The 16297-nt window shown below is 38.0% G+C and overlaps 1 protein-coding gene across 2 annotated transcripts; it reads right to left on the reverse strand.

Annotated features, from left to right (window-relative positions):
* Positions 1–1026: 1026 nt before the first annotated feature.
* On the reverse strand, positions 1027–14003 carry LOC127227177 (membrane-spanning 4-domains subfamily A member 4D). Of its 2 annotated transcripts, none has more exons than XM_051191493.1 (7): positions 13893–14003; positions 11561–11720; positions 9463–9582; positions 6557–6613; positions 5129–5245; positions 3116–3217; positions 1027–1317 (listed from the first exon to the last, which is right to left on the reverse strand). In XM_051191493.1, exons 2-7 carry the CDS (start codon positions 11702–11704, stop codon positions 1171–1173), a joined length of 687 nt encoding a protein of 228 aa, XP_051047450.1. In that variant the 5' UTR covers positions 11705–11720; positions 13893–14003; the 3' UTR covers positions 1027–1170. The 2 variants fall into 2 exon arrangements, with proteins under 2 accessions (XP_051047450.1, XP_051047460.1); XM_051191503.1 differs by lacking the exon at positions 13893–14003 and adding an exon at positions 12284–12338.
* Between the last annotated feature and the right edge of the window lie 2294 nt (positions 14004–16297).

The following is a 16297-nucleotide window of genomic DNA, read 5'->3' on the forward strand; positions in this document are numbered from 1 at the left end:
GTTAGATATATTATTCTTACCAAATTATGTATAATTTGTGTGTGTGTGTGTGTGTTGTGGAGAGTGGGGTAAATTTAGTAGGAATTTTATACTAGATTATGTTCATAAACATTGGAATGTACTACTACTACTAATATTATGTAAGTATATTAATTACTTTTCTGATTACTACAGCCAAAATACAGATGAAAGGCAAATTAAAAAGTAGAAGTTGACTTTAGCTAATGTTTTCTGCAGGCATGGTGTGCCTTTGGGAGGAATAAACGGGTGGGGCAGGGCTGTGGCAGCAATCACATGTGGCAGAGCCTCTCAGTGAGGCTTATCCGGGGAGCAGAAAGCTCATGAAGAAACTGGAAGGCAGTATATAGTAGGTGGCCATGTCAGGGGAGCAGAAGATGATCAATGAAGTTCAAGGTGTCAGCCCACCGAGAGAAAACTCTCTGCTGGGTCAATATTGGACAGGCAAGGCCCACAGACCACAGACTTCAGAATATCTTTTGCTTCTGTTGTGCCTTTACATGTGTGCTGCTGCTATCTATTTCTGGTATCTGGCATGGTGTGGATGGGTGTGGGGGAGATCCCCACCGCCTGTAATGTAGTATGGTAATGTAGTATGTTTATCTCATGGAAACATCCCATTCTACTGGGCTTTTGTTTTTGTTTTTCTGGTTTTTGATTTTTCTACCTGTGGATTATTATGATGATTCCTCCATAAACTGTTATGTCTAATTAATGATAATGTTAGCTTATACAGATTTTTGATGAATAAAAATAAATACAAGGGCCTTTGAGTTTTATTTAAAGAGCAGCATAGATCACAGCTCAAGTTAATGATTAAGGAAAACAACTGAGTCCCAGGAGCCAAGCTTGCTCAAATTCCTTTACTCTTACTGCTGAAAGATGCAGTCCCAGGTTTCAGTGTGCATCATTAGATGAAACAAAGCCTTAAAAGTAGTTCAGGTTATATCAGATGTTTTGATAATAGCTTTAAAAACACCAGAAAATAATCTAAAGTTCACAAGAACACATAGCTGAATTATAAATTTATTAGGTTAGGGTCAAAAATACAAAGCATCACAATTGTGCTAGCTGACATACTTTCCTTGCTATGTTTGGTTGGTAATCAAAGGTGATTACCCATTCCTGCCACCCCACCACCACCACACACAATCAGAACTGCACTCTTTCTCCAGTGGAGTTCTTGTATAGATTTTCTGGAACACCTTTTTCTTGGTATACAGGTGGTACCAATGGTTGAAGTAGCATGGGAGGCACCGCTGCTGACACAGAATGATTTGATGGTAGAATTACCACAATCTGTGAAATGAATCAAAATGCCACTGAGTCACCCAATATAGCCAGAGCTTCTTTCCCCTTGCCCCATAAATGTCACCTTTACCAGTGTCTACACTGTTGCTACTGAGTTGAACCACACCTGGTTGGTGTCTCAGACACCACTTGGACCAGATGTTGTACACATAAGATACTCATTCTATGGCAGACCACAGAAGCTGATGTTTGCAGCTCCATCTTGAAGCATCGATTTTCCATGTAAATGGCTTAAGCAAATCAAGGGTGTTATGGGAAATGACATTGGTGTTCTTTCAAACTAGTTGACTCCTGCAGACAGCATCACGTCCAGGCCTTGGTGTGACAGCCATGAAGAAAGTTCTGCACATGTGACAGTGGCCCAGAATGGCAGAAGTACCATGAGACTTGGGAAAATTCTGCCCTACACAAACTCAAGTGATGTGGGGCAGTGATAGAATGAAGAAGATGTACATACTTAAGCATCACATGATCCTAGGCCACTACTCTTATGGGTTAACACAGAAGGTCATCAGTGACAGCATTGTTCTGCTCTAGGGAGATATTGCTGAGTTTCACTGGATACTTTCTTTACTTAAAGCTCTGAAACTTTAAAGCCACTCCTGGCATATCATCTCCATGGTCTACTTCCTGGTCTGCTCAGTCTGTCAGGTTCTTTGTTTTGTTTTGTTTTGAGACAGGGTTTCTCTTTATTGCCTTGGAGCCTGTCCTGGAACTTTCTCTGTAGACCAGGCTGGACTCAAACTCACAGAGATCTGTCTGCCTCTGCCTCCCAAGTACTGGGAACAAAGATGGTTGCCACCATTACCCTGTCTGTCACTTTCTTATGTGACTTTCCCTCCTCCTCAGTGCTCGAGAACATCTGCAGCAGTCTTAGGGAAAGACAATGGCCAGGTGTGCACTAACTGAAAGTTTCTGATAAACAACCCAGTAGACTTCCTGAGCACACTTTATACAGGACAATAGGGCTTGGAAAGGAGAAGTTTGAGTGGAGAAAATGGGGATGGATTTGATCAAAGCACATTAGATACAATTATGGCATTGTCAAACAATGAAAAAGATTGGCACATGAAAGAAACCTGTGTACAGAAGACTGGAAACCCTTTTTCACTTGGGTTTCACCTAAAGAACAGAGCATGCTAGGTGGGGATAGTTGGCAGTGAAGCATGAGATGCAAACATAAAAGACTGGGTCTTTAACAGTCCTGTAAAGGATGCTACATTCTGTGGCCGGATGCCTTCCATGTTCTTTCTACAGCTCACAAACCCACTTCTATTCTTAGGAATGTTTCTCTTAATAAATGATCTCTATTACTATTTCTAAGCATGAGTCCCTGGTACAGTCTTTTGCTCTGCAAAACAAGGATCTAGAATTGGGTAACCTCTGAATGCAAATCTGTGACTTGGCAATCCTAAACTTGTTTTCCCAGACACTCTGGGTTTTTTCAATCTTTCATCTCCGCTCTGTCTGAAGGCAGCATGGATTTTCAGATTGTCTTGTTGTTTTCTCCTCTCTCAAAATGTCATAAAATGTTATTGAGCTTCCTATCAAGTCTGGTTCTAAACTCTTTTATTAATGACATTAAGAACCATAAAGAGAACCTCAGTTTCCCTGGTAACACAACCTTTTGCATCTGAGTAGGGGACCCAGCTAAGCTGTTGATGGTCATGACGTGAGAAAGCTAAGAGACAATGAAGATGTGTCTTTGAAAGCAACTACATTTGTGTGACTGAGTACAGAGCAATAGAAACCTACTAAATATCATCCAACAAGGACTGTTACTCACCTCACTGGAGTTGCAACAGGATGCTTTACATCCAAAGGCAGAGACAGACACAGCAATGCAGAATTCTAGCGTATTTAAAATGAGCATCAAAACATCTATACCCTAAAAACAGATTTATACAAAGGGATGTGAATTGTGAGTGGAGATGATAAGTTTGAAATATGCCCCCCTTGACTACCTTGCCAAAAGAGGAAAGATCCTGGCTGAGGATTTGGAAATCCAGCTTTTGATATGGCCCAACACTTAAGACAATTTCCTGGCCTCATGAATGTCATTTATTTTCTCAATCTTTTACTAACAAAAATTATCAGAGCCTGCTATGCTCTGATGTTAGACATTTTGCAAGGAGAAAAAATAATATTATCTCACTTTTGAGGAGAATCGTCTCTCAGGTTGGCTTTCTAACCAAGCCCTGGAATGGGGAGATCCTACCTTGCAGTGGGAATGAAGGTTGTTTATCAGAAAATACAGGCAGATTGTCCTGGCCTCCTGTAGGGTATCCAAGTTATCATAACATCTTCACAAGTAGAAGCAAGATGCTAAAGAATCAAAGTCCAAGTGACAGATGATGCTGTAGTGCTTACAGTGAAAACAGAAGGACGAGCCAAGGGATGTAGATAGAAGGCAGAAAAGCCAAGAAAAGTACCTTTCCCTAAATCTCCCAGGAAGGACAATAGCCCTGACATTTTGATTTTATGCATTTTGAACTTCTGTCATCCTGTAATACATTTAGATTATGCACTAATTTGATAGTAATTTCCACAACTATGGTAAATGGTTGGAGTGTTGCACACCATTTTCCTTAGTATTCAATGCATTTGGCTTTGTCTGACTCTTCATTAAGCCAAAGGATCAAAACAGAGGAACAAATGTGTCACATTTGTTCTGAATTCTCTTGCCTTGAACTGGTGCCTGGAATTGTTGGGCTTGAATATTCTGTCTTTTCCTCTCAGTGATTAGAAATGCTCCCTCTCCTGTGAATTAGTCAGTCAATCAGGAGCTTGGAACATGAGAGATACTGATTCAGTGGGCCCCTGAGAATATTTGCATTTCTTGTTCTTATTCCTGCTTCCACCTCAACAGATCCAGTAGCCTCTGTGTTTCAGGCATTGTGGGAAGTGCAAGTGGAGAACAGAAAGTAGAGGAGATGGTAGCCTTGTTCTCAGAAATGTGACCATCTAAGTAGGCAAATTCAGAGGCTCTTTGAGGGTCAAAGAGTACAGAAGTTATGTCTGTATGCCTCATATCATCTTTTGCAAATATTTAATTACTCTCATATGATCTACAAATGGTCTCACATAACATATTTTAATTTACATAAACAACTACAGGCTGGGCCTGGTAGTTCACAACTATATTCCCAGTACTGAGATGAGATGGTAGTTTTTAATTCAAGGACAGCCCAGCTTATATAGCAGTACCACCATCTCCAGAAATATCAAACAAACATACAAATTGAAAACAGCAACACAAACAAAACAAAAGGAAGATTTTCAGTATGGGTATCATGTGTATATGTGTTCATAATATCCTACTTTAAGATGTAGGAATTCTTATTTTTCTATGTCACTTAGGCTGATCATTGGCAATTCCATATGGCTTATTTTGATGGTTCCAGGTAACAAGTACATTATCTGTTCTTTCTTACAAAGAACTCACTGTTTTAAACCTGTTTTGTAAAATCATAATCTATATATCTTTTCTCCCAAGAGGTTTGGAATCCCCATTATTAGGAACCTGCTTTTATTATGGGTCTCTTTGGGGTGCCAACTCAAGATATGACATGATAAATGGGCCCCTATGTGTGTGAACTATTAGTGGTTTTCTTTTTACATAGTTATAGACAGAAGGGAAATATTTATGTATCACCTGATCCCTAAATAATTGTTCTACTTCCCAATCATTCCCAGCTCCCCAAAGTGATTTTACAGTCACAGTGTTGATTGTTGTTTTTTGCAGGATTCAGTGAGCCCTTGCCTCCACTTGCATCCCATCAGTAGAGGAAATACTTACCACAAAAATTTCACCAAGATAATTACTTGCACTTATAACCACACTGATGACACTGATTACACTTGTTGCTGCAGCCACCACAGAGCTAATGGTGTTCAAACTTAGACTGCTGGTGACCTACAAAGGCATGACAATCACTTCATTCAATGGCATTCTTGGTATATAGCTCCATCTATATTTGAAACACACCATGACTTTATTAATGCATTTCACCCTCTTTTTTTTTTCAAAAGTAGAATCTGTGTCATTCCTTATGTTATCTTTACTTCCAATCCCTTGCCAAAGTAAAAACATTATATGGTTATTCCTAAGACTAAATCCCTCAGATGGTTCTCAAGAACACAAGATGCTCATCAAATTCCCTAGGGAAAATTTCAGTCTTTGAAACATTATCTGGAAAGCCTCATCTGTCATTTGCCACCATACTCTGCTATAAATGCCTGACTGTCCTCCTTGCGTAATGCTGATAGTCACTCATGACCATGTGCTTCTTGCATATTTCCTTTTATGCTATAGATGTGTCTCCACTGTTCTCTTTCTGTGGTTCAGTAAAACAAGCTTTACTATGAGAAGTAAAACCACTCAGGAAACTGAAACTTTCTGTGTCCCTAACATGAGGTACATTTTAATGGTCAAAGCTGGTTAAAGATGCTAAGGAGGTAGGTAGGAGCCCAGGTATAGAAAGGTCACCTGATCATGTTACAGAAGTTGATGTTTACCTGTTGTAGGAAGGGAAATTCAAATTCAGCTTTTAGCTAGTGAAATAATTGTTAAACTCTTGGCTGTTGCATTTTATCGATTTTTGACAAAAATCCCATTATATATGTCTTTTTAAAATCATTTGTTGTTTATCTGCATGTTTTGTCTGCATGTATGTACATGCCTGTTGCCCACATAAGTCAGAAGAACACTTCAGATTCCTTGGAACTGGATGTCTATGAGCCATCTTGTAGATGCTTGGAATCAAATCCAGGTCCTCTGTAAGAGCAGTAAGTGTTCTTAACCACCGAATTATCTCTATGGCCTCTGTAATTATCTTTCTGTAAAAAAATATTATTTTGGGTACATTTGCAGAAGCCATTTTAACCTGTCAGCGATATTTTTTGCTCCTGCAAATATTTGGTGTCATTGTCACCATTCAGATGGATCTGAAGCTTCAAAGGTTCACTTGTCTAACACAACTTGACATTCCTTCTCCTGAATTCACTTCACCAGAATCAAGATTCTCCCAGCAACTTCCTTGACACAATATCCACACAGATGAGATGAGACCTGTTATGAACCAGCTACACCTTTGTAGGTCAGATCCTTCTAAATCTCATAGCCTTGATCTTAAGAAAATAGAAGCAACCCCTTTTTATATCTAAGCAGAATGCATACTTGATGAAATCATTCTCATTTTATGACAAAATAAAACAAAATACATACCAGGTCCTCTGTAGTTCTCGCTCCTGCTGCAATCGACAAGGATCCTGAGAGTATGAACTGGTCATAAGAGGGGAAATTCAGGTTAAATATTTTTAAATAATTATTATAAACCATAGCATACTAAATTTACTTCTAAATCAACTGGATCTACTAACATGATCAATTGTCTTAAAAAGCAGTTTCCATTGTCACAGACCCTTACCCACAAGAACAGAGGCTGAAAAGAGCCCATGGAAGAATCAAGGGTTCCTTTTTTAAATTGTGTAACTGTCATCCTATCAGAGCTCTTTAAGAGCAATGAAGGCTAAAACTCCCCAATCCTTATCACAAGGTTTTTCTCTCATGACCCCCAGACAAAAACAGAACAGAAATTATTCATGTTGAAAATATCTATTGGAAGCTATAAATAAAATAATGGCAAAAATTAAATTCTATATTAGACAGTCACTAGAATAATGAAGCATATTAGATAATTATTTTCAATTTCCTCTAAATGACTGCTATAAATTTGATTGAATTGATCTCTTTAAACTATTTAGTTTAATATACAGATGTCTGCATTTGCTTTTCAATTTTTTATTACTATTTTTTAATTCCTATTTTTTCTTATTTTACATATCCATCCTAGTTCCCTCTCCCTCCCTTCCTCCCATGTTCCCTGACCTCCCTCCCATCCCATTCCCCACCCACTCCAGACTGAGGTGATGCCTTCCAGGAGGGATCATCAAAATCTGTCAAGTCATTTGGAGTAGGGACTAGGTCCTCCCTCCTGTCTCTAGGCTAAGGGAGTATCCCTCCATGGGGAATGTGTTCAAGTCCTTTCATGCACCAGGGATACATCCTGGTTCCACTGTCAGAGGTCCCATAGACTGCCCAGGCTTTCTAATTGAGACCCATGTTCAGGGGGTCTGAGTCAGTTCAATGCTTATTTCCCAACTAACAGGCTGGGATCCATGAGCTCCCCAGGTCATGGTTTCTGTGGGTTTCTGTACCCTGGTCTTGACCCATTTTCTTATTATTCCTCCCTCTCTGCAACTGGATTCCAGGAGTTTGGCTCAGTGTTTAGCTGTGGGTGTCTGCTTCTGTTTCCAACAGCTACTAGATGTAAACATTAATGGGAGCATCAGTGGGATCACATCATTAAAATTAAAATCAATATATAAATATAAAGCTTCAGTTGCTTCCCATGCAGGCCTGAACCCTTGAAAAAATTGAGCCCTTGGGTTCAATCTTTCATCATGAACTATGGAAGTTGGTTTCCAAGATCTTATTGGATAGAAAATACAGATGAAAGCACAAAACATTGCAGAGGAAATATATGAGATTATGAGTCCTCATGCATGAACTGAATACATCTTGAGTATATTAACATTTCCTAGTCTCATTTTCATCATTTATTCAATGATAATGAAAGCAAATCTCTCAAAAGTTGCAGTGATTGGTTGCAGCAGAATATTACATACAAAAATATTTAGCAATATGTTCAGATTATGAACATATGAAAGCTATTACTGGTGTTATGAATGGTATTATTATTATCATAATAATTTATATTATTAATGATATGTCAAGTGCTGTGCAACTTTGGAAAGTATGGGAGCTTGTGGCATTCCTTAAATATGTTTTTTATTTAAAAATTTTTAAATTTTACATAGCAACCCAAGTTCCCCTTCCTCACCTTCTCCTGCCCCCCTCTCCCTTCCCACCTCCTATCCACTCCTCAGAGTGGGTAAGGCCTCCTCTGGGGAATCAACAAATTCTGGCATACCAAGTTGAAGCAGGACTGTATCCCTACTCTATGTATCAAGTTTGAACAAGATATTCCACCACAGGGAGTGGGCTCCAAAAAGTCACTTCATGTACCCAGAATAAGTCCTGGTCCCACTGTCCCCTCCTCCAAAAGATCAAGTCACATAACTGTCATCCACATCCACACCTGTTCGATCCCAGCTAGTGGGAGCTCAAGGACTCTGGATTGACAGCTGGGGAACCCGCATTCCTCAAATCTTAAACATGTGTTATAAATAGGAAAGGAGCATTAAAGTGCTATGTCTACAAAATAATTAAATTTTCTCATTTATCAGTAAATAGAAACCTTATAACAGTTGAACGGGATTCTCAATTATAAAATAGCCAAGTTTATGCATTTTATTTTCCACTTGTCAGCTCATAATATATAGATAAAAAATGTTTGATATTTCATACTTGACACTGAACTCTAAAAAGAAAAAAACTCTCAGGTTTTATTATAGAGAAAGATTTTTTAACTTTAAAAAATTCTTATTCAAATTTTTAGTCAGTTATTTTATTTAAAATGTGTCTAGTTTTCCTATTCTTTTAAGATAAGCATTTACTTAGAGTTGATAAGCCAGATGCTGTTAATCACATGCTCAGCCTTGTCTCCGCTTCCTTGCTAACAATACCCTCATTTCACCCCTTATTTCATGATCCTTTCCCAGCTACAGAAGTCAGCCTCAATTCCCCCACATTCGAGATGCGAGCTAATTATACTCGGCCCAAGAATACACTCATATAACATTTATGAGTAGTGAAATAGATACATCAACATGTCAAAGTGCTCCATCATCACAATGAGCTACCAAATAAGCAGACCTAGAAGTGACTAGCCTCTAGACTCTTGGTGAAATCAGTTGTGCCAATGCTGAAGCAACTCTTGTGGGAGTATATGAGTACATGCTGTCACAGTATTAAATAAACAGTTCACCTAGTTTATGTGAATGGCATATTGAAATTGCAACATGAAAAAAGGAAAAAAACTGAATAAGGTTTAGATACACTGTTCTCAAACTTAATAGACTACTTGAAAGAGTAGAGTGAGAATTCTACCCAAGGAATCACAACAGAGTGTGATTATCTCCAGTTATGTAAGATGGAATGTTACTCACCATGATTGAACCCCAAACTGGGGCCCATGTGTACACTGATAAAGGTAGAAATGAATGAATTTTATTCTTCATTATCATACCCAAGCTCAGGTTTATGAGACCAATCATAACTTGTACAACCTAGACACAAAAAAGTGAAATGTTATCCACCACAAAAATGTTGTTCATGCTAAGTACTATCAAACCTTCACTTCATCTCCACCTTTAATATTCACATATGAATTTTGAAGTAGCATTCTCTTGTTAATAATTTTATATGCAGATGGGATGTACTAACATAAAAATTTCCCTTGGAGTCTCTCTCTTTCTCTCTCTTACACACACACACACACACACACACACACACACACACACACACACACACGCACATCCCCCCCACACTTGTTTCAGTAATTTCAAACTTAGAGGGGATTCTTCCCAGAGGTGCTTTTATAATACCCATGATGCATCTCTACTCCTGTTTTATCCTTTGTCACATGCTTACATATGAAAGACTCAGGAAGAAATTAGTTCAACAAGAAGCAACTTGAAGAAACAAAATTAGATACAGAGTGAAAAAAATATGAATAGCACACATGATCTTCTATGGGAAGTTGGAGCATGAGGAAGGAATGTGAATATGGTGATCTAAATAATAAAGACTAGAGAAAATGAAAACAACTTATGAAGATGTGTGGGAGGAAATGAGAATAGTGCATAGAAAGAAATGCATAGGTCTATAAAAAGAGACTGGAAAACACATTTACATATTTATGTATGTATATATTATATATGTATATTGTAGCAATAATATTTAAAGGAAAAGATATGAATGTGGAAAGGAGTGGAGAGCATCAGAGGGTTTGTGGAAGAAAAGGGAGGAGAGAAAGCATATAATTATATTTTAATTCATTTTTAAGTGAAAAAAGGCAGATCTAAACTGAGTTCCCAGTTTAATTTGTGGGAACCCCCAAAAAAGACAAGATTTTAATCAGAAGGAAGAATAAAAATGGAGTGAAAAATCACTAAAATTCAAAACAGGGAATCAATGTAGAAAACTTACAAAATCTAGGTTTGTTTTTCTTTAAAGATAGATAAAATCAATTACTTGCTAAGCAAGATTATTAACACTATCAGAAATTGTGGAGGCAATAGCACTGTGGAAACCCATAAGAGGCCAACAAATGCAATATACTTAGAGAAATTACCTGAGAATACCACATACCAAAACTCAGAAAAAGAAATAGCCACTATGAATGGTCTTATGTCATAAGATAGAACAATTGAAAAGAATTAATATCACTAGATATCATTATGTTTTCTTTTAATTAATATTTAAAGGAATTAATAGAAGAACACAAAGCACCGACCTCAAAGCTCATAGCACTGGGAAGTGTATATGTACCTTTATGTCTTCTTCAGTTTTACTATAAATGTAAAACTGCTCTAAATTTAAAAATTCTTATTGATATATTTAAAATATACAAATTCTATGTAAATATAAAACATATATAATGAAAGTGATCATTTTTTAAGATTTACAAGTGAAGTAGAAAAGAAACAGGTGTCTGTCTAATGACAGCTGCCCAGTGGTTGGAAGGTTGGGCCAGTGAGTGAGTACCTTCTGCATTTAATGACCTTTAACCTGCCTAGGATGTTATTCCTTGAAGTTCTCTATTTTTTTTTAGGCACACTCTTCTGAAGACAGAGGATTTCTCATCATCTGACTAGCAGGAGAAAGAAAGGCACTGCAAATATATAGGAATGCTATGAGTTTACCAGCCAGTGGGCAGGCCTGGGGCTGGACCATGGCAGCAGTTTGCATAGCTTTTTGTCTGTGCTGAATTAGATATGATCATTTTGGATGATCCACAGCCTAGAACATTCCTGAAGTTTCTGTATTTTAAACATAATTAAATTGAATTTAATTATGTCTAATGTAATAGACTAACATATCCATTTTCAAATGATAAATTTGAAAATCAAATGCTAGTGGTCCAGGGATGTGTTGATGGACCATGGGGCTGAAGGGGCAGAGTATTGGTGTTAGATTTTCAAATTTTTTAACCATTTGGATATTTACAATATCATCTCCCCTCAGATCCAATAAATGTCTTACCCCGAGGACTTTGGGTTCCCCCTTCAAGAATTTCTCTGCATTCTCTTTCCATTTCTGTGACCTTACAATAGACCTCTCCGAAGTCTGAGCACCTCCAGGGGCCACCTCTATGGTGGTCTGTTCTATTCCTTGCAAGGTTGTCATGGCAGCAGAAACAGTGCTGAAATAAGAGTGAAATTTTGGATGAACTCCTTGAAATGACTCGATGCCAGGCTCCTGCCTTAAGGCCAAACTCCAAACTAAATCCTCCTATGACACAATAAAATTTTTAGCTTAGATAATTTACACAAATAGTTTCAATCTCTTGCTAAGAGAAGCTCTTCTATTGTTGTTTTCTTGGCCTTATTCTGAATGTTCATATGTTATTTTTTAGATAGGTATGAGTATTTTGCACTTCATTTTCAAATCAGTTGTTGGAGCATTTGTACAAGTTGACTTCATTTTTGGGAGGTTTTAACCCTAGCTCCCTATTTGTTCCACCACGATAAAGAAATCCACCACTCCTCACTGGGTCTCTGGTTTTCATCAGCTATAACTTCTCCCTGCCTGTATACTACTCAACCTGCAATGCAAGAGGGGATTCAAACAGCCTTTGGTACTTCCTTTACATGCTCCAGAAGGCAAAGGTGTTCTTAAGGAAACACAAGGTAAAGGGTGTAGTCTGCTCCAATGCACGACTCATTTACTTTTTACAAAATTCCTTTGCCATGCCCTCAGAAATACCTTCAGATCTCTGGGTGTGCTCACTTCCTCGATTGTCTGTTAACATTCACCTTGTGAGTCAATTACTAAAGAGGAAGAATAAAGAGAAGAATCTAAAGAGGGAGCCTCTCTTTTGTTAAATAAAAAACATACACACACAAAGAAGCCTAAATCTCCACATGAGCAAAGAAAAGCCTAGTATGAGATCTGATAACGTAGCTCTTACATTACGATGTCAATTTCTGGTTATTAACATTCTCCGGATTACTTTGATTGCTTCTGTCAAAGAGTGCATTGGGCACAATTGTTTCTAAGCTTCTTTCTGATCTTTACACTGCTAAAACTCTGCCCAGTGTCTTCCATTGATAAACATCTGCATCACTGGCCTCAGCTCATTGCCTGTGTCCTTCCTGTAAAGGAAACCAGAGATGCTTGGAGACCTAGTTCAGGTCCAGTTCATCTCAGGAGCAGACTAAGCATATCATCAGGCTGGGAGCTCATGCTCCATCCTCTGCATCTCCAGCAAATTCTGAATAGAACTGATACTGTCTTAACTGATGGATTTTCAAGATATATGCAGAAGGCAGAGATGAATATTATAGAAGAAAGTTATTAAGAGTAAGTGAAATGATCAGTCAACAATTTCAATATTGCTTTTGGGTTTTTGATACTCTGGGACTAGAGAAAGAATAGAAAACAAAATAATCTCACACAGTGCCCAGGTGGAGCCTTTACTTTCTTTATTAAATGTTATTATTTTGAGAATTTCATACTTGAGTACCATATTTGCATCATTTACACCCCACGATCTCCTCCCTCCAACTTTTCCCATGTTCCTCCACTCTCTTTCATGTTCATGACCTCTTTTTTATTTATTATTGTTATATTTGCATGATTATATATAATATATCAATATATAATATATATATTTATATATATGTATAAACATACAACCTATGGGGTCCATTTAGTGATGCTCATATGTATATTGTTTAGGGATAACCATCTAGGAGTGAATAAGCCATCAGGGAGATCATTGTTGTAGAAGACTGATTCTGCCACTCTTAATAGCCAGCAATTGGCATGGTGGTGGTGGCACATGCCTTTAATCCCAGTACTTGAGAGGCAGGGGCAGCCTGGTCTACAAAATTAGTTCCAGGTCAGTCAGTACTGTTACACAGTTTGTTTCGAAGAAACAAACAAACAAGTCAGTAATTGTCTGTAGCTCTTCATCTAAGAGTGATCATGGCAAGATATCCTCAAGGGTACAATAGTGGCACTTATACCTTGGGGATAGCCTGTCCAAATGACCTTACACACTACTCAATAGGAGGAAATTCATGCCTGGTACTGTAAACCTAGCCACCTACCTGTGGCTGGTGAGGCCAGAGACCCTGGAGGACAAAATATTGCTGCCACTTTACCAAGCCTTTGTCTTTTCTTTGTCCTTGTTCTTTGCATTAAAAACTGCCTCCCCAAGTCCAAATCAAATGTGCACTCAAGTCCAAATCAAAATACTAGTGTGTGTAGTGAAAGGTGATCTATTTTTTTTATCTAGATATTCTATATTTCATCCAGTAAATTAAAAGCCATCTGTGGAAAGTCTAGAAAGGCAAATCCCTGGACCTACCTTCTTCCAGCCTGAAATGTCTGTTGTCTGTGACTGATGAAGGCCAGGCTCCTGGAAAACACCTAGAGTCTTTGTGCAGATCTCATGCCCACACTACATGCAGCACCACACTTAACTGAAATTTGCATGCTGCTCTATCATCTTTCTAGATCAAAAAAGCTGCAGTATGAATTTCTGAAAAAACACAGCTACTTCCTTTTTTCTTTCTATAAAAACAGTTAACTGACTTTCTATTTCCCAACTAGAGTGTGCATACTACTGTAATATAACATCAAAAAGAGTTGCTACCAGGTTTTCTTTTTCACAATGTGTATTGTGGTGATAAGTGTAAAAATTTACTCTTTGTAAAACACTGTCAAATAAACAAAATGCTGTGATATATGAAACCATTGTATGGCCCATTATTTTGTATATTATAATTAATAAAAAACAAAACCCAAACTAAATAAAACAGAAATACAAAAATATAGCAAATATACAATTTTAAAGACAACATACTCAAACTAATGTCATTTAGATGGTCTTTCAAAATCTATATGCAAACATTTACACATTGCTGTTACTGTGCTTTCCAGTGTATATAGATTTTCAATGTGCTAAGTGTGCATGAAACTCCCCTTTTGTTGTTGAATGAAGATATTTCAAAGTAGAATTGATGTGTAGGTGTATTAGCAAAGCTGTGTCCTCTGTAGGGTTGACAAAACATCTGCATAAGTTTTTCTATTGGCTGAAATAATGACACAGGCATTAAGAACATAAATCTGTAATCTAAACTCATACAGAAATCCGTAAGATTATATCTTTTATTAGTATTTTGAAACTACAGATTGCCAAGAATTCCATGACCATTTGGGGCTATTTTAGTTTTTTTTTTGTAATCTAAATTAATTTTTTTTACATTTCACACATCAATACTGTATTTGCATTACTTCCATTCCTTTGTATCCCCACTCCAAGTCTTCTCATGTCCCTCCCATGCCCTCTCAAATTGAGACTTCTTTAATTATTGTGAAACACACACAGTATAATTGTATGTGTACACTCAGCTGAATCCATAATGAGGGTTTCTTACTTAGATCTGGCAGTTCAGGTCAGATTATGTGCTTGGACCTAAAGGAGAGTATTATAGATGTCCAGTTTTCACCAGAGCTCTCTCTCTCTCTCTCTCTCTCTCTCTCTCTCTCTCTCTCTCTCTCTCTCTCTCTGTTTTTCTGTCTGTTTGTTTGTTTGAGACAGGGTTTCTCTGGGCTGCCCTGGAACTTGTGCTTCAGACCAGGCTGGTCTCAAACTCACTGAGATTCATTTACCTGTCCCTGCTTCCTGAGTGCTGGGATTAAAGGCATGCACCACCACTACCTGGAAAGATATATACTTTTTTGGTCTTGACTTGATTTTCATATCAGAACATATTATTTACTCATTCATATGTATATTATAATTAAAATATAATTATATTATTTTTCCTTTTCTCCTCCCAATCCCTCCCATGACATCTCTCTCCAACCCTCTTGCTGCCCCCACTCTCTAATTCATGTTGTCTTTTCTTTGATAATTATTTTGTAACAATATGGTATTAATATATAAATATAATGTGTCAAGTCCATTTAGTGTTTCTGGAATGTATATGAGTTCAGGCCTGACCACTTAGCATTGGGAAATCAATCAGGGGCTCCTCTCTGGGGAAAACTAATTCTCCCTCTGTTGTCAGCCATCAGTTGCTGTTAAGAGCTTTGTTGTGGGTGGTGGCTCATGTGGCTCTTCCCAATCTGTGCTGGAATGTTGACAGGTTGATCTCATGTAGGTCTTCAGTAGGAAATCTCAGTTGCTATCTGCTACAGCCCTGTCATGTCTAGAAAACTCCATTTTGCCTCAGTTCTCCAAGACAGGTAAAGTCTTTTTGCCTCCAAGCTACCTAAGACAGGACATACATGACGGAATGTGTGCTTCCCATGACTGGTAAGGCTGGAACGTTGAAGACTACCTAAGACAGACACAGTTATCAGTCCTGCAGCAGAAGCACAGGTATTTTTTTTAATTATATTAAGAAGGGGGGAGTTGTGGGTGCCCATATCAATGGCTGCACTCCATCTTGGCACAAGGACAGAGTTCAAAGCTGTCAGCAAGTCACAAGCCCTAAAGGTCAAAGGTGTGGCTACAGAAGGATGTTTTGGCCATCTTAGTCTAAATAACAACAGACCTGAATCTGAGATGTGGCTACTCCTGACTTCAAGGCTAGGGAACAAGAAGTTTAGAGCTAAGGTCTGGTTACTGAACCCTTAGAATAAGTGGGGAGGAAAAGTCTGTTTGTTCCATATAGATGATACTGTGTTCCCCTTTTGGTTAAGGTATATAAGAGTGGTGAAAAATAAACTCGTGGCATTTCAGTATTGCTCCTGACCTTTAAA

The sequence above is a fragment of the Phodopus roborovskii genome, unplaced genomic scaffold, assembly GCF_943737965.1.
Source record: "Phodopus roborovskii unplaced genomic scaffold, PHOROB, whole genome shotgun sequence".
In the NCBI taxonomy this organism is placed as follows: Eukaryota; Metazoa; Chordata; class Mammalia; order Rodentia; family Cricetidae; genus Phodopus; species Phodopus roborovskii.

Excerpts from the sequence above, each read along its gene's own strand:
- LOC127227177 (XM_051191493.1), bottom strand. The coding sequence starts at position 11,704 with ATGACAACCTTGCAAGGAATAGAACAGACCACCATAGAGGTGGCCCCT. Across the intron at positions 3,218-5,128 it reads ATCTTGGTGAAATTTTTGTG|GGTATAGATGTTTTGATGCT; the intron begins GTAAGTATTTCC and ends ATCTGTTTTTAG. Across the intron at positions 1,318-3,115 it reads CCTGTTGCAACTCCAGTGAG|ATTGTGGTAATTCTACCATC; the intron begins GTGAGTAACAGT and ends TTCATTTCACAG.